The following is a 17,251-nucleotide window of genomic DNA, read 5'->3' on the forward strand; positions in this document are numbered from 1 at the left end:
TTTGGAAAACTCAAGATGTTTCTGTTCAACTTTTCCCAAAATGAAACCGAGCAGCCAGCAGCTCCTGGCTCCAAGGGACTCTGAGGGCTGCCTGGGGAGTCCCCTGCTATGAGTAGGGAATCTTAAAAGTCCTGAGAGCCCTGGTTCGAGCCGAGGCTGTCATACTCCTGGCTCCACAGCAAGGAGTCTGGAAGCCCTGGGGTCTGTGACTGAGGCAGTCTGTATGGCACAGCTGCCCCAGAGCTGCAGGCTCTGGAAGCCCAGGCTCCCTAGCAGTTCCCCGAGGGAGCTGGTAGAACACCAGGCATGTAGCCGGCAAGTTTCCATCAGGACTCTTGGAGTGCACTGGCAGAAGTTTGTCAAACTGAAATGGTTCCACAAACATTTTGGTTTGAGGAATTGGCATTTTCCAATGAAAAAAAGTTTTGTTTTAAAATTCCCTATCAGCTATAATTGTCACTAGCCTGATCCGGCAAAGGCTTTTGGCGTTGGGACTTTATGTGGGCATAAATATCTGCCTGGGATCTCTTTGTAGGGTTGAAACCAATGTTAAAAATTGAAAGAGACATCTTAGTTTTTCCTTTTGTCTAGAGGCTCTTTCAATTTCAGGCTGTCCTGCAGCACCATAATGTTTGGATTGGCAAACGCGGCAGACCTGTGTTCCCTAGGTAGAATAGGTGATTCAGATGGAAATAAAGAAAAACCGTAGAAATGTGTGTTTTATTATTACAATAATGAGCTTTTGTTTAGAGTCATTCTATAGTAATACAGTCATCAGACCCCTCTAACAGGAGGTTACCATATTACATAGTGAGCATCTTTACGCTACCCATGGCACGTCATCTCCAGTGATTTTACTGAATTGAGTGAAAACTCTGATTACACATTTAACAAACCAGGCATGGCTACAAATGTTAACATTCATAAAAATTGGACAGGTATGTTGGGGTTTTTTGCAGGTGGAACGTTCTCTCTCTGAATATTGAATAAGTGGTAACCAATATGTAGAAACATTTCAGTTACCGAAGGTCTCATGAGGCTTATTTTTGTGAAACCTTAATTTGGTGCCTAATTCCAGTTGACATTAAACATTTATGTAAAGAAATACAAGTTCAGATTCCTATAATAATAATAACTCATTCATATTGCATATATAGAGTATATTAGATTAATAGTTTTGCTATTAAATGGTTGACATAGATCTTGTCAACCCATAGTTTTGCACTGATTTAATTAAACTAGTTTACTTACATGTGCAAACCCCAGTGTGAACACTTCGATTAGCAGCGGCTTATCTCAGTTTAGCTTAAACATGTTGCCAACTTAAGTTGAACTGGAATAAGCTTTTTTTAAATTGAAATAAAAATATCCACATGGCCTTTTGAACTGGCTTAACTAAATCTGTTTAAAATCACACTTCAATCATAAACTCTGTGATTCTAGGGTCAGAAGGGGCCATTATGATCATCTAGTCAGACTACCTGCACAACGCAGGCCACAGAATCTCACCCATCTACTCCTGTAACAAACCCCTAACCTATGTCTGAGCTATTGAAGTCCTCAAATCATGGTTTAAAGACTTCAAGGTGCAGGGAATCCTCCAGCAAGTGATCCTTTATATCAGTCCTGGGCATCTTTGTGTATAGTGTGACGAAGTTCCTCCTCTCTCTTAGTGGGTCTTGCACTTATTGGCAGATTTGCTCGCCTTGGAGCTTCACGGCAGCCCTCAGTTTGGCCGTTTTCATGAACCCACAGTCCAGGTCAACTCCTCCTGTGTCTGACCAGCAGTTGGGAGGTTTGGGGGGAACCTGGGCCCGCCCTCTACTCCGGGTTCCAGCCCAGGGGCCTGTGGAATGCAGCTGTCTAGAGTGCCTCCTGAAACAGCTGTGTGACAGCTACAATTCCCTGGGCTACTTCCCCGTGGCCTCCTCCCAACACCTTCTTTATCCTCACCATAAGACCTTCCTCCTGGTTTCTGATAATGCTTGTACTCCTCAGTCCTCCAACACTATGTGTTCTCAGCTCCTAATGCCTCTTGCTCCCAGTTCCTTACACGCACACCACAAACTGAAGTGAGCTCCTTTTTAAACCCAAGTGCCCTGATTAGCCTGCCTTAATTGATTCTGTCAGCTTCTTGATTGGCTGCAGGTGTTCTAATCAGCCTGTCTGTCTTAATTGTCTCCAGAAGGTTCCTGATTGATCTGGAACCTTCCCTGTTACCTTACGCAGGGAAAAGGGACGTACTTAATCTGGGGCTAATATATCTGCCTTCGCTGTTCCCCAACAGGAGAATAATAGGAAACTGAACCAATCAGAACAAATGAACTCAAAGTGCACTTGTTAGCGCCACGTTTTATTTCGTGCACTAGGGACAGGATGAAGAACACATTGGAAAGCTTTCACAGGAACCGATCCTGTGCATTGCTGAGATATTGTAATGGCAACGAGACTCAGCACTTCACAAAATAGGGACCATTTTTTTTCACAGAGCTACTTCATTCCAATCCAAAAGTCACTATGGGGAAACCAAGGCAGGAGGTGGCGAAGTAATTTGCTCAAGGCCCAAGGTCTCCTGTGTTCCAGTCTAGTGCTCTGTTATCGTTGGCTATGTAAATCATCCAATCAGAATTGAGCAACAAGACCACATGACTCCAAACTCACCAACACAGCATGAATGGCAAATATTTGCAGTTTGTGAACCACCTGCAAACCAAGTATTATTGACCCAATAAATGTGTGAGTAATTTTGCCAAATTAAAAAAAAAAAAAAATTACTCTCCTGTAGCCATCTGCCCGGACCCTGTCACAATAGACAGGTCTTAATGTACAATGGGTCTGATCCTATTTTTCCAAAAGTGCCATGGGATCTTTCATGTCTGTTTAGAGAAAATGAACCTGTGTGTCTTTTAAGGCTGAAAAGCCCTATATGATGACTGAATGGCACTCAGTTTCTTTGTTTCAGAATGACAAAGGGCTGAGGTCAGAACAGGTGAAATCCACTTGCATTGCGTTACCTAAAAGTGGAGGTCTGGAAGAAAGCAAACATCTTTGAGGAGGAAAGAGATTCAGAACAGAATTGCAGGATGAGCGATACTTTTGATTATACATCTGGAGAGAACGTACCCATGCCACTGCAGCAGGCTTCAGTATCGATTTGAAATGTTCTAGTGTATTTAAATTTTATATAGATTTTTCAGTGGGGCATGCATTTTGACCCTTAAGCACTTGCTTTAGGGATCAACGGTTTGAACTCTGGACATGCCAGTGCCAAATGGCTAACTAAAACTACACTGGTTTCAGAGTAGCAGCCGTGTTAGTCTGTATTCGCAAAAAGAAAAGGAGTACTAGTGGCACCTTAGAGACTTAACCAATTTATTTGAACATAAGCTTTCGTGAGCTACAGCTCACTTCATCGGATGCATCACGAAAGCTTATGCTCAAATAAATTGGTTAGTCTCTAAGGTGCCACTAGTACTCCTTTTCTTAAAACTACACTGTTAAGATGCTGTGATGCTGGGGTCAAATCCGTCACAAATTTCTTTGAACACTGTCTAAAGGGCACTTATTTAGTCCATGCAGAAATTCTCACTGAATCTAACGGGACACCTTTCACAGACACATATTCTCTTACCTGGCTGGTTCTTATTTGCATGCTCAGGGTTTAATTGATTGCCATATGTGGGGTCGGGAAGGAATTTCCCCCCAGGTCAAATTGGCAGTGACCATGTAGGGGTTTCACCTTCCTCTGCAGCATGTGTGTGGGAGTCACTTGCCAGGATTATCTGGATATATCTCACTTAATCATTTCCCTGCCATTGCAGGGCTCTCTGGCTTTGGTGCCCCTCAGTCCCTCCTGTTCTCTGTCTGTGGCGTGCAATAGTCTAGTCTAGTCTAGTCTTCTATGGACCATAATACTTGATCTAATTTTGGTAGTTGGAGTTAGTATGTGGGTGCTGGGTGGTGTTGGTGGCCTCTGGTGTACAGGAGGTTAGACTAGATGATCTGGTGATCCCTTCTGGCCTTAAACTCTATGACTCCTTTTCAGAAAAGAAGAAGAGAGTTTTTAGAGATTTTCCTTTGACAATTTGAGAGACTAGTATTTAGACTTCAGAATTCCTAGAAGTAAAATAAATTTGAGCTTCCTTGAAACTGGTGTACAGTCTTATGTGTGAATGTCTTCCAGATGCTTAGATCTAACTTCAAAAGAAGCACACTATCATTTTACTGCTGAGAAACAAATCCTGGTGCTTTTATTCCATGCTCACTGTTTTTGTGTTGATATCAGTAGTCATTCTGGTGCTTAGGAGACCAAATTCCACTGAAAATCTTGTGATGATATAGTTTATCTGTCACTGCTTATGTAGCATAGTTGATTCTGCGTGGATGCATAGAGAGTCCAAGTTAACTAACAAATGTTATTTCCAGAGCTGCATTTGCATCATTTCTTGTTCTGGGGCACTAATAAATAAGTAAACAGATACCTTGTTAAGTTCAAACTCTGTTAAACTCTTTAGAAAAATCCAAGTTTGCCAAAGGGTAAGGATAAAATTGCTAAGAAAATAACTTGGGTCCTTCCTACTCTTAAGCTTATAAGAGGCCTTTACACAGTTTGAAAAGTAGAAATTAAAAACTGTTTTCTTTAGACTTCATGTGTTGATATAATACAGTGTCTGTGTCTGTCCACCTGTTTATATTGGCCAAGGAAGGCATGTTACACCCTTTCTATCAAGAACTGTGTGTAAACATGGTTCTCTAGAACGTCGCCAATGTGTTTCCCTGGGCATTAGGGACCATATGGCTTTTGAAGTTTTTATACTATCCACACAGGAGCCTTTGCAGTAGAATTCTAAAAAGATGAACTCCATTGCTTTGAACCTGGTGCATGTTTTAAATGTCTCACAGTAACAATTTCAGAATGTGGAGGGTACTTTGGAGTGCTTTAAAATAGGTTTCACTGTTTTATTGTTACATGTATATTAATTTTGGTTAGTCTGACTGTTCTTTGTAATATAGGTATTTTGTGGAATATTCAGAGAACATCCTGAATCATGGTTTAATTTTTGGCACAGTTATCGGGGTGGGGAGAGAAAAGGCTTCTGGTTGCTTATTAACACATGTTGGTTCCCTCCTAGGTCATCAAGACACCAATGACCAGCCAAAAGACTTTTGAGTCGCTCATGGAATTCACCAAAGCATTGGGAAAGAATCCAATATCTTGCAAGGCAAGTAGGTCTAGATTGTGAGGAGAGACGTACAATGCTCAGGGAACTTCAGGTCTGCTCATTTAAAAAAACTATTCATTTTAATGTGGTGTGTAATTGCATGAACACAATGAAAATTTTCTACTCTGCTTCTGGCACAGATTATCCATTCTCATGCAAATCCCTTCAGGAGAGAAAAACTTGCTTGCTAAAAGTCCTTGAAAGAAGGAGAGATCCCAGTCTGCCATATCATTGTGTGAATGGAGTGGGTCTGGCTGTTGCGTGAAAGAGCAAGGGATAGTTCTGGCAAACCTAGTGCGGGTCAGGGATCGCAGTTAACTGCTCCAGTCCATTCAGACCCTAACTACAGTGGAGAATCTTGGTCCCCTTGCCCTCCAAACACCTGAGGCATCACAGCCAGTTGATGTGCTGTGTTGCTTTTGGATCCTCCACTATGGGTAGTGTATGCACATTATTCTCTCTCAGTGTGGGTCAGAGCAGTATTAATCTTCACTGCTTTTTGCTCATTCGCCTTATAGACGGCTTCTGGGGACTGGAGTTGTGGGGAGGGGGAGGCAGCGCGATGGCTCCTTACCTTTCATTGAAGCATCTGGCCCATAGAAAGGAGGAATTATTGTCAAGGAGTTGTTGGCATCCTGGGTTCCGTTTTCAGCTGTACCACCACATTGTTTTATGGTCTTTGACAGGTTTTTTAAATCTCTGTACTTCAGTTTCCCAAATTGTAAAGTGTAGATAACTCTTTCCCTTCTCATCAGTTACTGTTTGTAAAGTAGTTTGACTTCCATGAGCAAAAAGCACGATGGAAGTGAGACCTTGGACAAGTTCCTTCGCCATTCTGTGTGTTAATTTTCCCCTTTGTAAAATGGGGATTATAATGCTTGCCTAACATTGTGAAGCACTTGGAATATATACTTGCTGTATAAGAGTGTGAGGTGTGGTATTTTGTACTATTATTTATTATTATCCTAACATGTGATAGTATATTAAATAATACTGGTGTTTACAGTACTCTTTCATATGTTCTATTTCTCAGTTCCCTTTACATTTTTGATTACTATAGAAGCTTACATTAAAACAAGATCTTGGTTGTCTGGGAGTCAAGCTGCCCCTGCTGCATAATTCTCAACCCAGTTCACCACTTTCTGTTTGCAAAATTGACACTGGTTGCTGTTGAAGTGGTTATGATGTCACAGAAGTTTGATTTACAATGATGAATAAACAGCAGGAGTAGATAAGCTCTTAAACCATGAATGTGTTTGTTAATAAATTCACACACGAAAGGGAAGAACTCCTCTCCCTAGATTAGAAACCCAGTATCAGCAGAATTTTTCTGACTAGCTAGTATTTTCCAAGTAGCTTTCTAAGAGGCAATATTGAGTCTTTTAAGATCAGTTAATAATTAAGAATGGGGATGAGGCCCTTTTATGTTCCTCAGCCATATCTGATCACATAATAGCTCTTAGTTATGAGATTCATTTCTGTTAAACAAAAGTAGTGAACAGGTAAATCAGGCAAAAGACCGGTAGTCCAGAGTGAACTGAAACTTGGTGAGCTAATAAGCAACTTCCTTGTTGAACTTGTAATACAGCATTTGGCAATGGTATCGGTATAGAGGGTTTATTTAGAAACTCTGTGCATTTTTTTTACAGGATACCCCAGGATTTGTTGTAAATCGTCTCCTGGTGCCATACCTGATGGAAGCAGTCCGGCTTTATGAGAGAGGTATTTACCAGTGGTATTTACTTTGTGAGATGTTGACATTACTCTGCTAGATATTAATCTCTTCAGATAAGTGTTGGGATTCTTATAAATGTTTGATCTTTTAGGAATCAGTCAGATGATTAAAAAGTTGTGATCATGTCAAATGTCAGCCTATAGATGTAATTAAAAGAATTTCTCATCTGAATTTTGAGATGCTGAGCAATCCCTGGATGCTGAATCAGTATTTATAAATTGCTTATTTTATTTTTCCAATGGCTGGGAAATGCTTGACGTTTAGAGATGATGGGGAGAGTTGGCTTGGTTAGAACACCTGTTCTTGGGTTAAAACGGGTGAAGTTTTTGAACGTGTTTTAGAATCTTAAGAGCATATTTACACATGAAAACTAATCCAGGATAAGGTAGGATATGGATTTAAAGTGGATTAACTATTCCAGATTAACTCCATGTGTGGACGCTCTTATTTCTGGAATAAGAGAGTCAACACCTGAAGTTAGTCTGGAATAGCATTCTGGAATAACTCCTCTTCTAGACAAGCCCTAATACCCATTTTCAAACGTGTCTTGGGCACATAGGAACCTCAGGCTTTCTGCCCTTGAAAGTTATATCTGCATAGCTACAGTGGTCAAGGATTTGAAAAAACCAACGCCCTGACTGACATAGCTATGCCAACAAAATTCCCAGTGTAGGTGCAGCTGCTGTTCCCACACCAACAGAAAAACTCCGGTCGCTGTAGGCTGCGTGTATACTAGGGTGTTATGCTGACTGACATACGCTCGATAGTGTAGACAAAACCTCAGTCCCATTGCCTCCCAGTAACCTCCTGCTCCTCTCCCACTAGCTCTAGTTGCTTTGGGAGCTCCTGCTTTAGTGGTAGTCTCTTTTGCATTAGGATTTGGAAGGGAAGGAATCCTGACTCCCATAACCAAACCCAGCTAATCTTAAAAACCTAAACCATTTAAAAAAACAAACAAACAAGCTCGTAATGTGAGTGGATAAAGGGCAAGTTACAGATGCCATGTCTACACTAAAAAATTAAGTTGACCTAACTTACACTGGCATATAGCGTCCGCAGTAATTACATTGTGCCTATCTACACTTTTCTCCTTGTATCAGCAGCGTGCATCCTCACCAGAAGCACTTGTATCAATTGCACTGTCAGTTTGGGGCATTGTGGGACAGTTCCTGAAGGCCAGTAACAGTCAATGTAAACAATTCAGTGTCTACACTGACACTGCGTTGACCTAAGTACATCGAACTTGACTTTATGCTACTCATGGAGATGGAGTTAAGTCAGTGTAGCGGGGCAGTTACGTCAGCAGGAGCAAAATTTAAGTGTAGACACTTCCATAGTTAGGTCGACATAAGCTGCCTTGCGTCGACCTAATCTCGGTAGTGTAGACCAGACCTTAATGCAATTGTTCTTATTTCAGGCACTCTGTTCGTCACTGCATGCTATTAACAATGTCTTTCCAAAGTTTTGTTTTTGAAAGCAGCATTTTCTTACAGATGAAAGCATTCCATTACCAGCATTCCAGCTAGTACGTTTTAAATATTAAAAAATCTCCTTTATAGCTTATGGAAGTGATGGTTTGATCTCCAAGAGAAATTTAAACTTGTGCTACTTGTTTATCCATCAACAAATGTATTTAATTACATCTCGAAGGGAGAATAGAGCAAATTACAGTGACTTGAAAGGCAAAGGAGCGGGGGTGGAGAGGGACAGCTTTTCTCTTAGTAAAATATCACAATTTGGAATACATTATGTGGGTGTTCTGATGTGTTAAGGAGATTGCTTTGTTAAATGATAGATGTCATTTTATGCACTTAGGGAGACGATAGATTTTTAAATTTATAGAAAAAATTCTCAAGGATTTTATAATAAAATCAACTCCCCTTTGCCTAAGCAAAAACATTATTTTGATTTCAGCTTTGTTCTGGTTGGTCTTTTTTGTTGAAGAATACAAGGATTCTACACTTGTTTAAAATTTATTAATGAACTTTAATTATTTAATGAATAAAGTTAGGGGGTTGATTGAAGTTGCGTTAAAGCCTGAAGACCTGACGTTCACATTGATTGATATTCTCTGTTGGAATGTGTTAAACTTGTATCATATCTGTTCCTCTTGTGTTGATCCTCATGGTAGTGACTTGAATCAGGTTAGAAAAAGAGCATTACTCTACTAACCTTGGCAGGGAATCTAGGATATTTCTTGACAATAATAATCATTGAAACTTTAATTTTATGGGGTCAATCATTGAAGTCCTTAGGCATGCAAAGTATTCAGGCACAATACACATTTGAGTCTGTGGGTAAAGATTTCAGGATTTCAGCTTTTGCACAGGCTTTATTCCTCTAATGAAACAGTGCAAGTAATTATTTAAATTTGTGCCTTATTATAAGGATTAGTATAGGAAAGTTCATATTGCGCTCTTTTTATTGAAAAACCAAGAAACCCCAGTAAAGTAGTCTGGCTTACATGGAATTCCTGTATTTAGGTAGCTCTGACTATGAATTGGGGGACAGCTTTTTTTGTACTGTTGTCCTTCTAAGTGTATTCTGTCTTTATTGTTTCCAGGGGGCAGGGAGTTCTCCTGCAACTAGTTAATGTCGGTAGGTGGTCAGGCATCTAAGGCTTTGTCTACACTGGACTTTTGTCAGCAAAACTTTTGTTGTTCAGGAGTGTGAAAAAATCACACACACCCCACCCCAAACGACAAAAGTTTTGCTGACGAAAAGCACCCGTGTGAACAGTGCTTTGTTGGCAGGAGAGTTCTCCTGCCAACAAAGCTACCGCCACTTGTTGGGGGTGGAAGTTTTTTGTCAGCGGGAGAGCTCTCTCATGCCGACAAACAGCAGCACAGCTGTCGCTAAAAGGTGCGTAGTGGAGACGTAGCCTAAGTGGTAAAGTGTCTACTATAGCAAAGAAAGTGAACCAAATATTTTGCTGTTGTAAGTAGGTATAATTCCATCAACTTCAATGGATGAGTTGCATCCATTCCGCTGTGATGAATTAGGCCCAATAGTTTAAATCACGTTGAAATTAAGTGTCATTAAAAAATTATTTTCCATTAGTGAAACAGGCTAATTCTTATCATTTTTCAAAAGTAAAATGCGGATCCCAAACATTTCAACATGATTTTTGTTTAAAAGGGCACAAAAGAACATATCAGCCACAGAAAGGGAAATGAGTCTTATCAGCTGCTTTAGAAGTGGATCAGCAGTTGAAGATGTCCTGCTTAAATAAAAGGCAGTTTGAAAACTTCTTGCTCATGTTCCACAATTCAGAGCATTCTCATTGATTTATGAAAAAGAATGAAGCCCAGGGGCTTGAATCCTACAAGCTGCTGCGCACTCTCCTTTCTCATCAACCTTAGTGGAAGTTGACTTGACACTTCACAGAATTGGGCCCTTTGAAACTTGTGTAACTCGATCACTTCAGGCTTGAACCAAAGTCCCTGGAAGTCAATCAAAAGATACACAAAGTTCCTTGGAGTCAAAGGGAAAGTCACTTTAATGGCTAGCCTGTCTCTGACCTCTTTCTCTGTATCTAATCTCTATATGGCTGAGTTTTATTCTACGTTCCTTTCCTTTCCTTTCCTTTTTTTTTTTTTTTTTTTTTTAAACCACATGAAATTATTTTTCAGATTCACATTATAAATTAAATGTCTCAAGTCTTGGTGTTTTGGAATTTTATTAACGACATTTCTGTATATTTTGTATTTTTTGCAAGTCTGAAATGTATAGACTTACACCAGAGCAAGATATTTTTATGAAAACTTAAAAATAATCAAGCACAAAATTTCTTCAGAGTGACTTGTTTGCAAGGTTTCAAACAACTTTAACTTTAGGTAAAATGGCTTTCTCTTCTTCTCTTGTTAGTGTGCCCTGGATCAGGGGTCTTTTGTATCATTATCCTTACATACAGCACAAAAGCCTCTACTGAAATAGGCAATACGATAAGGACGAAGTCAGGAAAATGGGAATTAGGCCCACAAACATACTGTGGGAGAGGCCCAGCTTTGTACTCTTCTTTCTAGCACTTCCTGTCTGCTCCTGTTTTGCTGGCTGGGCCCACATTTTGTAGCAGTTGAGTCCCCAGGGATCTATCGGTTTATTGGCTTCTGGACTTTTCTCACAGCTTTGATCTATGGGTCCATGTATTTGTCCTTAATCTGTCCTTGAAAGTATGCCAGTGAGGATACTTAGTGCTATTCTGGATACTCCTTAATGTTTACTGTTTTATATTTCTGCTGATAACCATGCCAAACACAACGCTTATTTCCATAACATATTTACTATGTGCTGGCTCAGTTTTAGTGGACCTGCAAAGATTACTGTAAAGAGCTGTGCCAGCATGAAATAACACTGTGTTAATTATTTAAAAATGATGGCAAATGGATGCAGAATCTTCTCTGTTCATCAGACTGTCAATATTTTCTCTAGGAGATGCATCAAAGGAAGATATTGATGTTGCCATGAAGCTGGGGGCTGGCTATCCCATGGGTCCATTTGAACTGCTGGACTATGTTGGGTTGGATACCAGTAAATATATTATAGATGGTACTGTATACACATTTTCTTTCTTTCTTTCTTTCTTTCTTAGATAAATTGTAAATGGAGGTGTCAACTTAAGTCTGACTTTCCTCAGTTTAAATTGAGTGTAAGTGACTTTGCCTGTTAATGAATGATCAGTCAGCATCAATAATAACATGCCATCGTTTTCAAAGGCATGTGTTTACAACATGGGGGAGGTTCATGCCAAGTGACTGTGGTTGTTCTGAGGGTCCCTTTGTGTGTGTCTGCACTAGAAAAATTAGTCCCCTTGTTGCAGCACTGGTAAAGGAGCACTGGTGTTCGGCTGCTAATGCAGCCATGGCTCAGGCTTTGAGCAGTTTGCTAACATAGACCACTGCTGGAATATAGGTGCTTTTCAAACCGAGACCAGGCCACAGTGTGTTGTGGGGGTGAGAGAAGCATGAAATGAGGCTAAACTGTTGAACTCTTCCTCTTCAAGAGTGTGAGGAGAGATGTTGTGCTCCAAAGAACACCCATAAACTCACTCTGTAAAATCCCTTCCAAACTTCTCTGGCTTTAATTTGTAAAACTGACTTACATTTCCTTGGAGAATGGTGCATGTGTATACATGAAGCGAAATAAGAAACCCTTTTGCCTACGCCATTTTTGTTTTGATTGGAGGAGCTCTACTAAGTGATTTACAACAGTTATTTTGGAGAGAGAAACCCACCTCTTTAAAATAAATGTGGTTTCTGCAACTCTAATCAAACAATTAGGAAAATGGATTGCATACTGTATAAAAACAAGTTGGCTGCTTTTGAGTGCCAGAATGACTGGAGAGTGTGGCAGTTCATAGCAGCATAAGAGGGGAAAGCTATAAAGATTGAGCAAAAATATGTAATGGGAATCACAGCATGATATGGACGTGCACATTCTAAATGCAGGCTTGTGTTTACTGGAGGTAATTATGAGAGGTAACTTGGGAGTTTGCCATAGAGTTAAGCAAGTTGGGAGAAGGGGAGCTCCATCCTTGTGGAACAGTGTAAAGATTGTGTGGAAAAGTAACTGGGAAACAGTAGGAAGAGTGATCAGAGTCCTCAGTTTACAGACACTTTTCTTGATACTATGAGGGAAAAAGTGATCATTGGGAATCATCTTAAACTAGTCTCTTTGTCAAGGCGATCTCCTGTGAGTGAGCTGGGAGTATAAGTCTTCAGATTGTGGGTAGTAGAGGCTTAAACAAGAAGCATAAATATGTACATACCACTTCTAATGAATTTCTCATATAAATATTATATAGCCTTCCTTCTGTAATAAATGTGTGAGAGAGTTCCCAGTCATGTGTTTGTCATTATTGTTGCTCATACTCTACCTCTGGTGTTAAAATGTTTATTGCTGAGCACTATACTTAAGTGCTAACATCCTGAAAGCCTTTTTCAAACAAGAGCTCAATCCTCAAAACATCTCTGTGAGGTGTAGGGAAGTAGTAGTATCCCCAATTTACTGATGGGAAAACCAGGAATGGTTATTTGGCTGATTTAGACTGTGTTTTCAACAGAGAGGTATCAATGCGGGTTAATAATCCTAGTGAAACTGGAGAAGCTAATGAAAAAGGGTGAGGAAAGGGAGAAGAGGAATGAATTGGAAGTGACAGATATTTAGGAATATATTCCCTCCAGTCCATTTTCCTACATGTTTTACAAACCATATTTCCCTACAGAGCTAATAGGGAAGTCATTTATATGTGTTAAAAGTTGAATGTCTCATCATTTGTAAGTGAACAACAAAATATGAAGTGCTAAAGCTCTTGGCTTTTCAATAGCTATAAGATGTCAAACCCCAAAGAAGATGGTCTTGCAGAAGCACCTCAGAGATGGGATGAATGTTTGAGCTGATTAGCCAAATGGGATCTGGAAAAACTAAAACTGAAAGCCAAACTAATTGGGACTTTTTATCACCTCAGACTGAGTTTGATTCCAGCCTATTATCCCTAACCTAATGCCTCCCCTTGCTGCTTTGCTGTGCTCAATAACAAGGGCCTATAGTAATTGTGTTCCTGTAGAATTATTCTGGCAAATGTATTTTGAGGGGTCAGGTATAAGTGCTGTCCTTGCAGAGGTTACCATAGTGACACCTTTCATGACAGCTGCTCCCCAGCATGCAGTGGGTCTCAAGGTGAAGGGAAGGCCCCCTCTCACCACAGTTGATAAATGGTTGGACACTGATTTAATGACTGGCCCTGCTTTCCTGGTCAGAAATAGGAGGCTGAGGTGCAATTGATGACAAATTGTCTGACTGTAATTGTTTAAACAGCTCAGATGTATTCGGCTGGTGTTCTAAAAAGGTCTGCTTGAAACAAAATCTCACTTCCAGAAAATTCTCTTCAGTAAATCGCTTGGCTTTCTATTAGTCAGTACTTCTGAGCAGTGTTACATTTTCTGACTGTTGCACAGATTAAAATCCTTCTTTCACCCTTGCTCTTCCAGTATTTTTATTACTATAGAATATCCCAGCTGCTGGGACATTGGGGATAACCTCCTTCAATAATATGTAGAATATACTTAGGGTGTAATCCATTAAGGTACATAGGTGTCTAAGTCCTGTTTTTAGACCTCACTGCAATGCCCAAAACTTCCATTCAGGTGCCACCTAACCCTATAGGTACCTAAGCTCACTCAGCACCTAAGCTTCTGCATCTGGACGTGCACACTGCAGCCTCTCTCTAGGGACTTGGGCAATTCACATCTCAGGGAAGATGGCTGTTTAAATCACATGCGGGGACTTGATCCAGTAGGCATGTTCAGTGGTGTGCTCCACCTCCTAGGTCGGCCCCCTCAGGTGAGTTCACACAAAACAGCTGGAGGGAGGGAGGGGGAGAGGAGGATAACCTTTCATTATCTTTAGTCTAGTGGTTAGGGAACTCCCCCAGGATGTGGGAGCCCTGCAGTTCAAGACCTGCCCCCCTCTGCTTGATGAGGAGAGAGGATTTGAACAGGGATCTGCCATCTCAGATGAGTGCCCTTATCACTAGGCTTTACTGTCACACTAACTTTTTCTCTGGTCCAATTAATTAAAGTGGAAGAATTTAGATAGGAGAGAATGACAAGACCCACATGAGAATATTTCATGGAAGAGTACTGAAGTGTCCCTGACATCTAGGAGACTGTCCTCTTTGCAAATAATAAATATCACCACTAACTTATTCTTCCTTTCTCCTACCAGGGTGGCATTCATTAGAGCCAAACAATCCTCTGTTTGCTCCCAGCCCACTGCTGAATAAATTGGTAGAGGAGAAGAAGACGGGTAAGAAGATGGGTGAAGGATTTTACAAATACAAATGAACTCCAGCATATGAGGGGTTGTCAAGCCATCCATATAAGCATGTGCCATGCAGCATTTCTCCTGCTACACTAGGAATGCTGCTTGACCAAGCCTTTCGTAGAATGTCTCAGGCGGTTCTGTGCATTTTGATTGTAATCTGTCTCTGAAGTGATTGTTTACACCAGTTAACAATTTCTGGGCTGAGGGCCGATTTGGTAGATTAATTTTTCTTGTAATTCTGAAAGCTTTACACACATGGTGCCTTTGTGCAGATGTTGATCTTTCAGGCACAAGACATTTTCTTGCAGACAAAAATGAAAACAGCATTCATGTATTTGAACAGTTTATTATATTAACAAAATAACTCACGCACATTTTAGTGAAAATAAAATTGTCAACAATTCTGTATTGAATCCACTGGTTTTGAATTGGTGTACATGGTTCTAATCCACCAGGTGGCAGTCTGTTTGCATCCTGGCAAATGTAGAGGCAGAAATGCAATGTCTGGTTTTGTTTTGACATTTTTTTTTTAAATTATGCTAATCTATAGAACATAGTAATAGCTGGATTACAATATAATAGTACCTTAAACAGATTATTTTTATAGGTTCTGTATTTTTAAAAATTAATCTTGAAATGATTTATACTGTCATTTGTGGCTGACTCCTCAGGAAAAAAGCTGCTTAATACTGTGTTTTAAAGCAGTAATAATTATTTCAATTGGGGTAGCACTTAAAGGCTCAAATCATGGATCAGGGCCCCATTGTGCTAGCCGCTGTACAAATGTATAACAGAGATAGTCCAGCCCTGAAGAATTTACCATTTTAAGTACATGGATTTATTTTAACCAGCTAGAATAAAAAGCGTGTAAACATTTTTATAAATGCTGGGGAGTCCTTTAAGCTAGCTTTTTTTACTGGAACTTCTTCAAAAACTACATTTATTTTTGTAGTGTCACTCTCCTTGTACCAGGCTGCTGTAGTTGAGCTCTTTAAGATCAGGTCCCATCTGTGTAAATGTATAGGCAGGACACTCTTTGTAATGGGTCCTTGGTTTTGGAATTTTCTTTTCCCTGGGCTTGCGAGGGAGTTTTGTTAATATTTCATGCCTGGTTCAAAGCCCCCATTTTCTCAGGCTATTGTGGAGGAAATGGGTGGAGGGTTGGGGTTTTCATTTCTTTGGTAGCCCTTTTCTATTATTTAGTTTGTGATACTTTATAGGATGGGTGTCTGTAACATAAATCGGAAGAAATATGAAGACAGTTCTTCCATCCAAAGATCCTGCAGAGCTTTGCAAGCTCTCATTGTTCGGATAGAGAAACTGAGGCACAGAGCAGTTGAGTGACTTGCCCAAGGTCACACAGGAAGTGTGTGTGTCAGAGGGAGGAAGAGAAAGCATTAACTTCAGTGAGACCAGGATTTCAGCCCACATCTGATTTCCAGTCCTGTGCCTTCAAAGAACAATGTCACATTAAAGAAATCTTACTGTCAACAAAAATTGTTGGTACTGATCACAACTTAGCTTGTTAAAACTGAATGAATTTTTAAATTTTAGTTAACATTTCATGATCGGTGGTCTTCACTTTTTGAAATTCTTCCAGCATGGACACAGAAATGGAGGAAATCAGTTTCACGTTAAGGTTCTCAATGTTTGAATTGTGAATCTTGTGTTTTGTGGAAGCTTTTTTGTTTTAAACACAAAATCAATATTTGGGGCCAAATTTGAGTTGATAGTCTTCCCTTTAATCATAAAATCATCTTTCATTTAATTTGAAGGACTGATGTTTAAAGTCCTGCATGAGCTATTTCATCATAAACTTAAATATAATCAGTCATCAGTAAATGTGATATTCTGGGAAAACAAACTTTCCCTTATGCAATGTTTTCTTTTCAAGAGCTCTAACAGATACATTTTGTATGTGTGTGTACGTATATATAAAATATATACCCCAAATCTGCAAGTGGCATTTGGAGGTTCAGCCTGCTATTCCTGAAAAGTTTTCCCTCCAAAACGAATGGGACGTTTGGAGGTGCTTACTCTGAGGGAGTGGTGTTTGTGTCCGTCAGGAGTGCTTGGCGTGCCAGACAAAGCAACATAGGTAAGAGATACCAGGTCAACATTTCAAACCTGAGTGCCTAAAGTTAGCCCCATAAATCCATGTCAAGGCACAGAAATATAGAGTATGCATAAGTCCCATTGAAGATACACTTTTGAAAACCAGTCTACTTTTGTTGATGCATCTTAATATGGATTTAAGGGGCTAACTTTAGACACCCAGGTTTGAGAACATGGGCCAACAGCCATCTTAAAAAATAGCTTATTTTTGATTTGGCTTACTGTTCTCAGAAATGCATAAAACTTGTTGTAAGTAACTTGTGTTCAAGAGATTATGATGAAACAAATCTGAAGTGATAACAGCTACAAAAAGTCATTGTGCTACAGTTCAAATGTCCCTTTGCCAAGAGAGGAT

At 40.0% G+C, this 17,251-nt stretch overlaps 1 protein-coding gene across 1 annotated transcript in view; it reads left to right on the plus strand.

The window, feature by feature from the left end:
• Positions 1-15,187, plus strand: part of HADH (hydroxyacyl-CoA dehydrogenase) — a 35,136-nt gene extending 19,949 nt beyond the window's left edge. The window contains exons 5-8 of the mRNA XM_037897021.2: positions 5,133-5,222; positions 6,872-6,944; positions 11,389-11,505; positions 14,683-15,187. Coding sequence (XP_037752949.1) covers positions 5,133-5,222; positions 6,872-6,944; positions 11,389-11,505; positions 14,683-14,801 — 399 coding nt within the window. The 3' untranslated portion in view covers positions 14,802-15,187. The remainder of the gene's footprint in view (positions 1-5,132; positions 5,223-6,871; positions 6,945-11,388; positions 11,506-14,682) is intronic.
• The last annotated feature ends 2,064 nt before the right edge of the window (positions 15,188-17,251 follow it).

This window comes from Chelonia mydas, chromosome 4 (assembly GCF_015237465.2).
Source record: "Chelonia mydas isolate rCheMyd1 chromosome 4, rCheMyd1.pri.v2, whole genome shotgun sequence".
NCBI lineage: Eukaryota > Metazoa > Chordata > Testudines > Cheloniidae > Chelonia > Chelonia mydas.